The following is a 13,232-nucleotide window of genomic DNA, read 5'->3' as shown; positions in this document are numbered from 1 at the left end:
ACAGTGATTTTGCATAATGCAATTGTCATTAAATAGCTATAATGTGCATTGTATGCTAACCTAGCTATATATGTGGCTATACTGAGTTTGCAGTCTCAGCCGAGGTCTCAGCCTATCAATCTATCAACTTAAGTTATTAAGTTTTACAGATAATAGTATAAGACCCCTCAGTCATAGAACTAGTACACCTCAATGGTGGTAGGACAAATGATTCCAGCAACGCAGCTACTACTGTAGTTATTATGCCATTAGCTAGCTGGGTAAACTAAAAAATTTGAACATGTATTTTAGAAAACAAAATCACTATCTCCCACCACAAGTTCGTAAACAGTTTCTAGATAGCTATATACCAGCCTAATTATTCCTCCAAGAATTATAGTTAATCAGCCATAGATATTAGAATCCATACCAATATTCAGTAATCAAATGGAAAAAATTGCTCAGTGGTGTTCAATCACTCTTAATCTGTAAAGGATCCTAACAAAGTACAAGCAAGGGCATGTGTAAAGTATGCAGGCTCTGTATCTCATAACACAGAAGATCTAATTTGGTTCTATATTCAACGTCTGCAACAGAAGTGGATACCTCATGAACATGGTGACAGATCATACTAGCAATAACAATATAGATCAGCTGCTAGTGAATGTGTGGGAGCTTTTTGAATGTAGGAAAGCTCTTACCATGACAATTTATTTCTGACCAAATGCATAGCATCCAAGTGCTGTTAGGTACAAATGATGAGTTGCTTCAGCAAAACTTGTATACCAAACAGACTTGGGTCTTGAAATCATTATTGAGACCACTTGTCCAAATACTGCTGAATCGGACCCAATAACTAGTATTGAGGGGTAACAATAATCGTTACATTGTGGCTTATGTTCAATTATATCATATTGTTGCTTTCAATATATTCACATCATTAGCCACAATATCAATTCCTTCTGTGTGAGGTTATTATACACAAGTACATCACCAGAATATTGGAATCACATAATTCTATCTATATATCCAGAAGTGTTTCATGGCCTGTTAGACATGGGGTCAGCAAAGTAGCTAAAAACATCTTTGACAAAAAAAAAATCTCTTAAGACTTAGCAAGTTATTGTTACACAAAAATTTACCAGTATGCAACAATCTTGTTGTTTATGCAGTGGAAATTTGGTAAAATAAACAAAAAAACTATAAACAATATTTAATGTCCATTGGCACACAAAACCAATGACATCATTTCACATCAGTAAGAACACATGGTGCTAATCTGTGGCATGTTTTAAATAACATACTAACAGTATACCATGGTAGATGATCCCAATACTCCCAACTACACCAGATATATAAGCGGCAGAATCGACATTGGTAATGAACTTGACAACAATAGTACTTTACAACAACCAAATGTTAACTACAGTATGTCTGGTCCTGTGTTGCTACTTTTTGGTCGCAACGACGATTGCAACTGGATAAATTAAGATGAACAGTTATCAAGTACATACAGTGACTACTTACTGATGATGACTATTAGAATCACAAGGATGATGATGATCAAGATTATCCACAGCTGGAATAAATGAAAGGCTAGAATACACACATACTTTTGTGTGACAACATACCTTGACGTTTTGCCACCATAATTTTCTTTTTAACACAACTGCACTACGCTTAAACATTTCTGCATTTTGATTTAAGTATTCTAGGGATGTGTTGACAAATTTAAACTGGGACATAGCAGCAACGTAAATGAAACTGTTTACCTGCTCTTTCACCCAAGTCGTCTAATTTCTCGCCTCTCTGCGTCACTTTGTCAATGTTGTCTAACATGACGCCCTTAACTTCATCCACTTGTCCCCGTAGGTGTTGTACCCTCGTAGGGTCCCCTGATGTCCCATAGTTCGCCCTAAAAAAGATACAAAGTAAACTATTGCGTAGGCATTTCAAACTTACGTACATTTATTCACAGAACGTTCCCACACGATTAAACTAGTCTGAATGGCAAAGATCTTCCTGATATTCTTTTCTCCTTCACACTCCGCCTGTCCCAAGCTCAACTGAATTTCCCTTTTTCACCTTCCGCAATTTTCACGTGACTTAATGTTTATTCCAATATTTTAGTACGGCGTGGTGTGTGAGGATGTCTCAATATATTCGAGTGGCAGTGGACGAGTCTTTAGCTGATGAGGCTGTAGAGTTACCTACTGAGGAAGATGGAAGTTTATTGCTATCAGTTTTAGTGTCACAGTTTGAGACAGCTACCGGTAGGGAAGTAGAAATCATGTACAAATTCGTCCAGTTACGTCACATTTAGGCACACACACAAACATACACCTACCTCATACATACACCATTATGGTACATGTGTGTATGCACACAGGCCTCCGTTATCGCAACCCATCAAGTGGGGCATGGCGAGCTTTACGGGTGGTTCAAGATGTGATCTATGCTCCATCAGAAGGCTGGGGGGACAAGCTGTATACTGTAGTAAAGTCAGCTGCTGTACAGCCACCTACACACACTGTTGATGAAGCTGCTCAGTTTGGAGGTTAATTAAGTTTTCATAGTTTCTTACATGGCACACTGGCTACCTACTTTAGACGGCAACAAACGTAAGATAGATGAGAGTGTTGAAGACAGAGCAGCAAAGAATCCTCGTCACAACCTCATTGAATCACCTCAACCAGACTACAGTGGGGTTGACACATCATCTCAGTTAGAACCACCTCATTCAGAAGAAACCTTGATTGAGGATGTGGAGCCACCTCTGTTTGATCTTATCGTATTGGGCTTAGCTTATAAGGTGGAAGAAGATGAAATGAGAAGGTACTTTGAACAATTTGGAGAGGTAGAAAGTGTAGAGGTAAGGTGATGGGTACTATTTAGAATATGTGCAATTGGATAATGAATGAAGGTCAAGAAAGACAATACTGGCCAGTCAAGAGGGTTTGGTTTTGTCCGCTTCAAGAATTACAGGGTGCAGCAAGCAGTTGCTAAAGCAAAACATGTTATTGGTGGAAGAGCTTGTGAGATTAAAAAATCAAGAAAGGTATTTGCTTATTTGTAAAACTGATTTTATTAATTTATTGTGTGTAGGCTGATCATCCAACAAAACTGTTTATTGGCCATCTGCCATTTTTCTCTTCACGCGAAAACTTTATTAAAGAACTTGAAACACATTTCAAGAAATATGGAGTTGTAACAGATGTGTATCTTCCATCTCATTACCGTGGATTTGGCTTTGTAACATATGAAGATGGAGAAGATGCACGTAGAGCAGCTTTAGCATTTCATGAATTCCGTGGGAAGACTCTTAATGTGACGGCCGCTAATCCAAAGAAAGCAAACTATGGTGAAACAGAGGACGAGTATCAAGAACCTTATGTTCAGTCAGACTCCTACCTTCCTTATGGATATGGTGGAAGACAATTGGAGCCCGTCAGTCATTTGCCATTGGGACATGGAATGTTCCACAGGACTGTGCCATCAGCTCGGGTACCTGCGCATACAATGTATGTTGCATCTGGAAGTAGTAAGGGGAACCCGATGTTCTCAAATTCCCAGTATGTTGGCTATCGTTCAAACATTGGGAGATCAGAGTACTGAGAGTAGCCATTTTTAGCTAGAGCTGCTTCCCTTAGCATTTATACTGTTGTGTGTTGTTGTAAAAATGTGAGATGAGACATGAGAGGCATATTTTGTGCTTTCAAAATTGTATGTGTGTGTTGAGAGTTAACAGCTTGAGAAGCAAGGAAGGTGTCAGAGGTGGTTAGCAATAGAGTGAATAAATTGCGAGGTAAAGTTGGATTGATTGAGAGGACTGGATTACAGAAAGAGGAGAGTCAGAATTGGAGGAATTTAAGTGAAGAAAGTACTCTGTGTATGTAAAAAAAAAAAAGAAAAAAAAGAGAGGGAATGGTGTTATGACGCAATCAGTCGTAATTTAAATTTTGATTTACGCATGCGTAAATGTGCACGAATATATTAAAATGGAGGAATGTACATAGCGTTTTGTGGTGCGAGTCAGTGTTGCTGTACGTTAGTGAAGACGCTGCTGACTCATGTAGAAGTTAGTGTAATACAATACATTCATAATATAAATGCCATATTACGTCTACTTACCGAGTGTTGTGTGATGAATGAATATGAACTGGTCCATGTTTACTTGGTCCGAAATAGACTATGCTAGGCCGTGATTTCTATTTGTAGGGGAATGAGCAATGCCGAAAGGAGAAAAGCACTATGAGACACCAAGACGAAGCCACTGTATCATGACCAGAGAGGAGGCCGAGTCGGGAAAGCGGACCCGTTGGGAGGCCATGGAGATCAGAGGTCCCATTAGAAACCTCAGTCCTTACTTGTGGTCACTTACCCACTTAACGGCCTTGTTCCTGAATGACAACAGTCTACAACGTATTCCACCTGATATCACCAAGTTGTGTCATCTACAGTGTTTGGATTTGGCTGGTAACAAGTTACGTAGTTTACCAGCAGAATTAGGAGATATGACACACCTTCGGGAACTCCTCTTGAACAATAACATGCTTAGAGTATTGCCATACGAACTGGGAAAACTGTTCTTGTTACAAAATCTTGGATTATCAGGGAATCCACTGCAACCAGAGATCCTTGCAATGGTAAATGAACCTAATGGAACTTCCAAGCTACTCAGTTTCTTGTTAGATAATCTGAGTGGTAAGTATAACACTATGCCTGTCTGTTAATTTATTGTATCACATTTAGTGGCACCTCGGCCTCCTGACAGAGAGTGGATTAATTTGCCTGCACCAGGTCAACCGAGACCAACCTCAAGAGGTATGATAGATATTGTCCTAGAGACCTCCTTAGAGTAGTTAACTGCAGCTACCTTCAACGTCATGTCATACAATATTCTCACTGATAAGTTAGCCACAAGACAGCTGTATGGGTACTGTCCTTCTTGGGCCCTTACATGGGAGTACCGCAAGCAGGCTATTTTGAAGGAGATCATGGACAGCCAAGCTGACATTGTGGCACTACAGGTGATAATTGAGGGTGGGATGTGACAGGTTTTGCACTTTTTGTGATGAAGTCATTAGCAGGATGAGGGTGCAAATCACTTACTTTTTTTGTGTTTTTGTTTCTATTAGGAAGTGGAGACAGAGCAGTTCTATAGCTTTTTCTTGCCTCAACTGCAACAACAAGGGTATGATGGTATCTTCACACCTAAATCACGTGCCAAAACAATGGGAGAACATGAACGGAAGTTTGTAGATGGTTGTGCCCAATTTTTCCACAAACAAAAGTAATGACTAGTTTTTACATATATCTTTATGTCTATGTTATCTACAGGTTTTCTCTATTGGAACATGCTGTTATTGAATTCAATAAGTTGGCCATGGCTCATGCTGAAGGCTCAGATGATATGGTTAACAGAGTACAGCTACGTGATAATGTTGGTCAGGCAGCTTTGTTAGAAGTGAAAGAATCCCTTCGAGGTGAATCTAACTCCACCCAGTTTCAACATCTCATTGTGGCTAATGTACACATTCATTGGGACCCAGAGTTCAGCGACGTCAAGCTAATTCAAACAGTCATGTTGATGTCCGAACTGGATAACTTCGCACAGAAGGTGCAATTAGATCGTGGCCTCCCTTACAGGAACTCCATTAATGGTGCCCCTGGCATTCCATTCTTCTTATGTGGTGACTTCAACTCACTACCAGAATCTGGTGTGCTACAATTTCTCCTTGATAGTAAGATACCTACACACCATCCTGACTTCAAAGATCTAGCCTATGGTGGTTTTATGTCTCGGTTCAGTCAGGCAGTCAGCCCAGGTAGTGGACATGACAGTTCTCAACTGATTCACCGGTTTGCCATAAAGAGGGCATACCAAAATGAACACCTTCCTTTTACCAACTACACGTATGACTTTAAGGGCATTCTAGATTACATTTTCTACTCTTACGAAACTTTGGCACCTGTGGCCCTGCTGGGTCCTGTTAGCAAAGAGTGGTTTAATGAATATAGAGTCATCGGCTGTCCTAATCCCCACCATCCATCAGACCACGTTCCTCTGTTGTGCGAATTTGAAATTCGGCCACAGCCATTCAAATTATGATATAGCAATTTTTGAAATACAAGAGAGAAATGTGTTAATATTATAATTATCAGTGGAACTGAATTAACAAGACCTTAGGCATTGTATAACAACAGATGGTTTATTTAAACACTTAAGGTTTTAAAAAAAATGTACTTTTTTTTCTTTTTTTGTACTTTACAACAAAATAATAGCTTGTACAGAATGGCAGTTGTATTGACATTAACAACAGTCCAATTATAAAAGATACAGATATATTGTATATAATATACAGAAATGTTGAATACGTTTAAGTTACTGTCAAAACAATCCAACTGAATATCCCACTATTATACCAATGATGGTGCACACAAGAATGAAAGGTACCCATGTCTTCAAAACCCCTGCAAAACTAGAAGACAAAGATGCATGGTTATTTTGATAAGATTGTACCCACCTGACATTTCCCATAAAACAAAATAAAGAACCAGATTTTAAACATGTTCCAAGAGTGTGATCCATTGTATTGCATCAGGTTGAGAGCTCGAGCGACATGAGAGTGACAGTTATCACAGAAAAGGCTGTGCTGTTGAGGATGAAACACAGTACAAGCGTTAACATTAATTTTGATCAATAAAATAAACATATGTCAGGATTATCTTTTCCAACTAAGTTTACGTACTAAATGAGTCTTTGGGACTTATTTTCGAGTGTCCAGAGTAACACATAAGTTTTGGTGGATGAGGCTAGAGACTTTTTAAGGCCATTGAGGGGTAAACATTTTGTCTGCCATATACTATGGATCCAAGAAATACATCTTGTTTGCAATGCAGGAAAATCTTAAGACCCTTATCAACTATAGTTAATTTCAATAAGCGTTAGCAAGAGTTAAAGTGGAGGATTGGTGATAGTGGAGAACTATAGTCTGGTGACATTAGACCACAACATACCATTCGGTGACCATACTCCTCTGATGCTTGATGTACAGCATCATCCCAACTTGACATCTCTGAATTTGATGGTGATAGTCTCCAATACCTAATAAAGGATAATTATGTTGTTTGACTTCTGGTGTCTCAACGGCAAGGAGTCACTCACTTGGTTGCTTTTCCAAATGCCAATTTATCCTCCTATAAAAAGTAAATCAACATGGTCCCCCAAGTGTAGCTATGTTGTGCTGTTTACATTCTTTGATCAACCCCTTTTGCATATTACAAGATAAATTACACTCATCATGTCATAAGTAACACACACCATGAGCCCTCTACCCAATAGATGATATGCATACTAAACTATTTGAAAGAAGCTTGCACGGTGCCAAATCTCAACGGTGACTGATTCTTGCGAATCCCATGCAAAAGTGTAGCTGTACCATGCATAGTTAGTTACTATAGTTTAGTTAGTGTAGCTAGTTGTAACTTTTTATTGTTAATCTTTTCTGCTGTACTGCCAGTGATATTAGAGTTAAAACCATTAATTTATTAAAGTACGGACAGCGAATGTGGCTTAGACAATAACTCACCTCTAAAGCTATGGGTACAGCTTCTCAATTGCAACACAATACTTTCAAGTCAGAGGAATTTGTTGCTGTTGAAGAATCGTCCATAGCTGGTCTACTGTATACACAATGAAGCGATTTGCACTTTTCCCATACATCCAGTCACCGTTGTGACGTGTTAAAGAATCACGTGTTTATTAGAAAATTTACGGTATTATTATTATTATTTAATGGGCTTGTAGATGCCAAGGCAAGCTAACGGCCTTTGAAGGTGCCCATATCTAGATTGCTTCCAAAAATTATCCAAGCGCAGCTTGAAGGTTGCAACTGTTGGTGCTGAAATGATAGTCAGGTAAGGAGTTCCATAGATTGACTATTCTATTTGTAAAAAAGTTCTGCCTAACAAGTAATCTTGATCTTTCTTTAAAAAGCTTAAGAGAGTGGCCCCTGGTGTTAGCAGTATTTAAAGTAAAAAATGTAGATGGGGCTTGGTCCAAGTCATAATGTCGTTTAAGTATCTTATATGTTGCAATCATATCACCCCTTTGACGTCTGCAATACAGAGAATAGAGATCCAGAATTTCAACACGGCTTTCGTAAGTCAAGTGGGCTAATCCGCGAAGGTGTTTAGTTGCACGTCTCTGAACCTTTTCAAGGGTGTCGATGCCTCTGGCCAAGTACGGACTCCAAGATTGCACACAATATTCCAAATGTGGTCGAACATACATCTTATACAGAAATATAAACATATCAGTAGAGTCAATTCTAAAAGATCGCCTAATAAGCCCAAGAACCTGTGTAGCCTTGACTGCAGCTTTTTGGCAGTGTAGAGATGGCTTGAGATCACTTGTGCACCACACTCCAAGGTCCTTCTCCTCGTTCACTAGTTCTAGGTCAGTAGATACATTTGTAGTGCTATCGTACATGGTGTATGATGCAGGAAGAGAGTATGCATATCGTTACAAGATTATAACAACAGCTACACCTCGAGCTACACAGAAAATAGACAGCAACAAATGGAGTTTAGGACAATGTTTAAAGTACACCAAATTGTAAGAATATACAATTGTATTACCGAGACAACGTAGGATCCAGCGAAGTCTCTTATCACTCCAGACGAGGTGCATATCCCCGTAGTCTCGTGCTCGTGCCCAGACCTCGTGCCCGGTCTGGGCACGAGACTATATCCCCGTGTGGCCAAAAATTGGTATAAACCATCTACAATAAGCGGCATTAACTAGGCGTCATGTAAGCTACTAACTCACGATATTAATGGTAACGGGGTCCACACAATACAGTACGGAAAGCGTTGTCTCGCCTCATCTATTTCCCGAGCTATTTCCTTCTGTTTGTTCTCTGTCATAGTCATTCCTTAATATCACCACGTGAGACACGGGTATAGAGGAGCTCACCTAATATCGGACGCTATTTGTCCTAAACTACAATGAATATTCAAACATTCTGCACATCTCCAGGTAGGCCAATGCTTCATAAACTTGTGTACCAAGTTTCAGATTTCTTGGGTTCTTGGTCTCGGTACAGCAACCTTTGAAGACCAGTCCGAATAATACGTAAAATCGGGAAAAACGCTCAATTCAACGACAGCCATTGTTTGCAGATCGCACGTGCATTAAATCAAAAGTCGCATACCTTCAGATTGTAGGGCTACTCATTTACTTTCTAAATATGTATGGTTTATTTCATTTAAAGTATTGTACTGATGAGTTATAGACCAAAGAAAAGAGGCTGTCACTGGAGCAATAATCGCCCTAGCTATTTTTGCTCAAAATCAGAAAAAATGGTTTGAAAATGCATACAAGGTGGATGATTGTTTTCGATTGTGTACTGAAAGTTGTTAAACACTAGTTCCTGCAAATCCAACACTATAAAGACATAAAATACTGCAGATTTGACTGCAGCAATAGCAAAATCTTTAATATGGCTGTCAAACACTCTAACATAAAAAGCCAATCATTTCAGCTGAAAGCCTAAAACTCTAAAACAAAAAGTACATAGAACCACATTTTAAGCATATCAGCATTATGTAGAATTGATTTACACCACCTTTTTGCAAAAAATTGGTGACTGTTATATTAGGGTATTTGACTGCTCTATTAGAGGGTTTTGGTATTCCTGTAAAGTCTGGAGGACAGTAAATTTATTGGAAAAGTTGCTTGACAACTTGTAAATGATTAATTGTATGCAATTATCCACTTTAAAATATTTTCAAAGCATTGATTACAATTTTGAGTTAGGGCGATTATTGCTCCAGTGACAGCCTCTTTTCTTTGGTCTATAACTCATCAGTACAATACTTTAAATGAAATAAACCATACATATTTAGAAAGTAAATGAGTAGCCCTACAATCTGAAGGTATGCGACTTTGATTTAATGCACGTGTGATCTGCAAACAATGGCTGTCTTTGAATTGAGCGTTTTTTCCGATTTTACGTATTATTCGGACTTGTCTTCAAAAGACTGCTGTACCGAGACCAAGAACCCGAGAGATATGAAACTTGGTACACAAGTTGATGAAACATTGGCCTACTTGGAGATGTGCAGAATGTTTGAATGTTCATTGTAGTTTAGGAGAAATGGCGTCCGATATTGGAGCCCGTCCGATATTAGGTGAGCTCCTCTAGTCACGGGCAATCATTCAAATTTTTGAATGCCTATCGATACTTTTTGAGAAGCCCATAAAACCAGTCTAGCAGCGTGAAAAGTTTTAAATGAAGGTGAAACCCTTCATATTTAATGTTTTTATGTAGCTACAGTGTAGTTTGAGGCAGGTGGAACACTACAAATTTGTTGTAGCAACACTGTCACAGGTAAGCCAGCCCCGAGGCCAGCCCGTAGACATCGCTCAGCTCCAGCTATCACTACCATGTTTTTCCGCCGCCAAATACAGCAAAAGCTGTAGGCTCTATTGGCTTTTCTGGGGCATAGTGATACTGTATATTAAATTTATTAGGTCCTGTGGAAGCATTTTTGGTGTGTTTCTTCCCAGTGACTCAGATACAAGCCTTCAAAGAGCTTGTTTCACTCGAAAAAACTACTAAAAGTTCAATAAAACATCTATACAACCAGTAACTTAAAAAATCGCTTCCACAGGACCTAGATATTTTAGTTGTTTAGTCACTTGTGTTGAAATTAGAAGGATTCAGTAATCTGTTAGTCTGGTTTTTGGCGGCGCGTTTTTATAAAACATCGCTCTATTGTGGACCACACACCCAAGAACAGTCGTTGTTCTGTAGTAAAAACAAACAAGCACAATTAGTTGTATTGCTAACACAACACAGTTGTTGAAATTATTTATCCCTGCTTGGTTTAAAGCAGGTTTTGTAATTTGTTCCGCCCACGCATTTTAAACTATTCGAATACTCTACTAGAGCAAATCACTATAAATTCAGCTACTACCCCAGATCTATCCGTGATTGGAACAATTTACCCATTGACATGCACTATAGAATCTCAATCTCTGTCCTTGTTTTGTGATTTGTTTATTTATTTATTGATTGTTGTAACCTTCCTGAATATATCAGTTTGTAACTGCATTTTCGGCAAAGGGATTTCAAAATGGAGAGGGTGGTGGTGGCGGCGGGTGGGATAAGTAGTGTTTGAAATAATAGCTAGGAATTATAAGAACTGACTTGATGAGTAGATGATGTTGTCAGTAAAATATTTTTAATCTTGTTATTACTGGTATATCGCCGATCAGTGGAGAGAATGCCACTGTAAATCACTTATAAAAGGATTCATTGTAAAAAATTGTAAAACATTCATGACAAAATAGTAATTCTCCTAATTGTTCTGCAACACAGTTGTTCAATTGATTGATTGACTATTTATTGATGATTTTTGGAATAGGAAGCTTGTTACTGATAGATTTTAAAAGTTATTTATTTATATTTATTATCATACTGGGAAGACAGCACTGCTGTTACACCTGGGAAAAAGAGATCATTATAATTTACAATTAGATTAGTTAATTAGTATCCCAGGGAGCTGAACATCACAGCTACAGTAAAACAATGTACGATCAATAGATTTAACTAATAGGTACAAGCTTAATTACAAAAATAAAATGGTAAGTATAGGTCCATCGGCTGTAGGCAAGAAGATGGCATTGTATGGCAGCACCCACCCCTTTGCTTATATGGCAGTATTGGCAGTAACTAGAAGAACTCATAGTGTAAGGTCATAGTAGTCAATATGGTAGTTGTGCGGTTTACGTCACAAAATTAATGCTTAGGATACTGCGATTTGATTGGTTCTACCACTATAAGCACAAATAGTAGCACAAGTACCATTAAACAGGTAAACAAACTAGATCACATAATGAACTGTCCGTATGTGAGTGTAAGTCTGTCACAAGCTAGAGCCATTGGACTCTTGTTGAAAAATAATACAATGGGGATGGGCCCTGCCAGACTAGGGATTGCAGTAACTCATTTGAGCTGGTGATTTCTCTTGCAATAAAGCAACAAGTTGCATGTACATTGGAATAGCATCAAATGCATTGTACACATAGGCAGTAGTGTATGCTCTAACATTGTGTATGTTCTATTAGAGTAATTTGCAAATATTATAGTACTTGTATATATAATATTATGAACTCTTGGTAGTACTTATTATAGTACTCTGGTACTTGTTGTGTTCATACACAATAGTTGATTCTTTATCCTCTGACTGTAGTAAGACTAGCTCTACCTAGTAGCACCTTCCATTAGTGATCCATAACAATAACAACCTGTGAACAGTTGATATAGCACACATGACATGATAATTGATGTAATTTTGACCACCTCATCCACATTGTCAATCTGAGGCTTGTACTGACAGCATCACAGGGGTGAACACCCCAGAGTTTTTGTTGAGGTAGTCATCTATGAAAACTGCCACCTCCTTGTGTAGAGAGGAGAGTCTGAAATGAAAGTGATGATGATGACTACACAAGGTATGTAACGATACACAAACCCGTAGTAGTTTCAGTTCATCTAGCACAACAGAAGGGATATCTTGTGTGCCCTTGTCTGTGGTGAAAACAATGGTGTGAATAGGTTGGGAGTACAATATGTGTACAAACACATAAAAGTGGATTTCAAAATGTACACACTAAACTACACACACTGCACACTAGTTAGTTAGATTGGTATCTATTCCCATTCTGTGATAACTCACTGGGTATAGTCTGTAAAAGAGATAACTCCACGTTGGGTTGGTCAACAATACAACCATCAAACATTAACCTGGAAAACAAGTGTCAATGAATCAAGAAACATTCAAACATCAACAGATAACTATAAAAAAACCTTCATACATTTCAAGCAGTGGCTCACCATTTACGCCTTGACCTCTCCAGACAAGTTTTGCTTCATTCTCTCTAAGTACATTTCAGCCAACTGTAGCTGCATATATCATAACATTATTAAGTATTCAAGCCCTTTTAAATTGCCGGTGTAGGTCTAAATTAAAACCCAAGCAGTGAGACTCTCTATAGCAAACATACTGAATAAGAAAATGTAGGTATTGCAGAGAATCCATCAGTTGGTGAACAAGTTTGGCTCTTAAGCTATGGTAACTACGATTGCCACCACTAACAGCTGGTACACATGCAGTTCAAGGTTACTGTTTTCTTATGAAATGAATGACCCTAGATAGTTCATTTAAGCACTTGAGGTTTA

At 38.5% G+C, this 13,232-nt stretch overlaps 4 protein-coding genes and 1 long non-coding RNA gene across 6 annotated transcripts; 2 read left to right on the top strand and 3 right to left on the bottom strand.

The window, feature by feature from the left end:
* Positions 1-1,333: 1,333 nt before the first annotated feature.
* Positions 1,334-2,110, bottom strand: LOC136242569 (synaptobrevin-1-like). The gene is made up of 5 exons (XM_066034019.1): positions 1,946-2,110; positions 1,752-1,894; positions 1,611-1,690; positions 1,507-1,558; positions 1,334-1,456 (listed from the first exon to the last, which is right to left on the bottom strand). Coding segments are annotated over exons 1-5 (306 nt in total). The 5' UTR covers positions 1,948-2,110; the 3' UTR covers positions 1,334-1,427.
* Positions 2,097-3,705, top strand: LOC136242541 (TAR DNA-binding protein 43-like). Its single transcript, XM_066033986.1, has 5 exons — positions 2,097-2,252; positions 2,369-2,536; positions 2,589-2,851; positions 2,903-3,037; positions 3,085-3,705. Exons 1-5 carry the CDS (start codon positions 2,129-2,131, stop codon positions 3,592-3,594), a joined length of 1,200 nt encoding a protein of 399 aa, XP_065890058.1. The 5' UTR covers positions 2,097-2,128; the 3' UTR covers positions 3,595-3,705.
* A 147-nt stretch (positions 3,706-3,852) lies between these two features.
* Positions 3,853-6,319, top strand: LOC136242531 (CCR4-NOT transcription complex subunit 6-like). The gene is made up of 6 exons (XM_066033974.1): positions 3,853-4,057; positions 4,198-4,683; positions 4,732-4,803; positions 4,852-5,009; positions 5,118-5,272; positions 5,320-6,319. Exons 2-6 carry the CDS (start codon positions 4,209-4,211, stop codon positions 6,089-6,091), a joined length of 1,632 nt encoding a protein of 543 aa, XP_065890046.1. The 5' UTR covers positions 3,853-4,057; positions 4,198-4,208; the 3' UTR covers positions 6,092-6,319.
* Positions 6,210-8,916, bottom strand: LOC136243456 (transmembrane protein 222-like). The gene is made up of 6 exons (XM_066034961.1): positions 8,844-8,916; positions 8,623-8,765; positions 7,148-7,179; positions 7,000-7,087; positions 6,507-6,635; positions 6,210-6,461 (listed from the first exon to the last, which is right to left on the bottom strand). The coding sequence occupies exons 1-6, from the start codon at positions 8,914-8,916 to the stop codon at positions 6,360-6,362; spliced, it is 567 nt and encodes a 188-aa protein (XP_065891033.1). The 3' UTR covers positions 6,210-6,359.
* A 3,080-nt stretch (positions 8,917-11,996) lies between these two features.
* Positions 11,997-12,723, bottom strand: LOC136242576 (uncharacterized). Of its 2 annotated transcripts, XR_010694573.1 has the most exons (3): positions 12,526-12,723; positions 12,354-12,472; positions 11,997-12,298 (listed from the first exon to the last, which is right to left on the bottom strand). It is a non-coding gene; the product is annotated as an uncharacterized lncRNA (long non-coding RNA). The 2 variants fall into 2 exon arrangements; XR_010694572.1 differs by having other exon boundaries at positions 12,354-12,723.
* Positions 12,724-13,232: the final 509 nt, after the last annotated feature.

This window comes from Dysidea avara, chromosome 13, assembly GCF_963678975.1.
Source record: "Dysidea avara chromosome 13, odDysAvar1.4, whole genome shotgun sequence".
NCBI lineage: Eukaryota > Metazoa > Porifera > Demospongiae > Dictyoceratida > Dysideidae > Dysidea > Dysidea avara.
Note: the sequence above shows the minus strand (reverse complement) of the source record. Positions and strands in the feature narration are given on the sequence as shown.

What these genes read in the sequence shown, in the direction of transcription:
- LOC136242541 (XM_066033986.1), top strand. Translation starts at nt 2,129, where the DNA reads ATGTCTCAATATATTCGAGTGGCAGTGGACGAGTCTTTAGCTGATGAG. An exon ending in ACAGTTTGAGACAGCTACCG is followed by an intron (nt 2,253 to 2,368) that starts GTAGGGAAGTAG and finishes GTATGCACACAG; the next exon opens with GCCTCCGTTATCGCAACCCA. An exon ending in TGAAGCTGCTCAGTTTGGAG is followed by an intron (nt 2,537 to 2,588) that starts GTTAATTAAGTT and finishes TACCTACTTTAG; the next exon opens with ACGGCAACAAACGTAAGATA.
- LOC136242569 (XM_066034019.1), bottom strand. An exon ending in TATGGTGGCAAAACGTCAAG is followed by an intron (nt 1,559 to 1,610) that starts GTATGTTGTCAC and finishes CATTTATTCCAG; the next exon opens with CTGTGGATAATCTTGATCAT. An exon ending in GATTCTAATAGTCATCATCA is followed by an intron (nt 1,457 to 1,506) that starts GTAAGTAGTCAC and finishes TAATTTATCCAG; the next exon opens with TTGCAATCGTCGTTGCGACC.
- LOC136242531 (XM_066033974.1), top strand. Translation starts at nt 4,209, where the DNA reads ATGCCGAAAGGAGAAAAGCACTATGAGACACCAAGACGAAGCCACTGT. An exon ending in CTGACATTGTGGCACTACAG is followed by an intron (nt 5,010 to 5,117) that starts GTGATAATTGAG and finishes TGTTTCTATTAG; the next exon opens with GAAGTGGAGACAGAGCAGTT. An exon ending in CAATTTTTCCACAAACAAAA is followed by an intron (nt 5,273 to 5,319) that starts GTAATGACTAGT and finishes TGTTATCTACAG; the next exon opens with GTTTTCTCTATTGGAACATG.
- LOC136243456 (XM_066034961.1), bottom strand. Translation starts at nt 8,916, where the DNA reads ATGACTATGACAGAGAACAAACAGAAGGAAATAGCTCGGGAAATAGAT. An exon ending in GAGACAACGCTTTCCGTACT is followed by an intron (nt 8,766 to 8,843) that starts GTATTGTGTGGA and finishes CGCTTATTGTAG; the next exon opens with ATGGTTTATACCAATTTTTG. An exon ending in GCATTTGGAAAAGCAACCAA is followed by an intron (nt 7,088 to 7,147) that starts GTGAGTGACTCC and finishes ATCCTTTATTAG; the next exon opens with GTATTGGAGACTATCACCAT.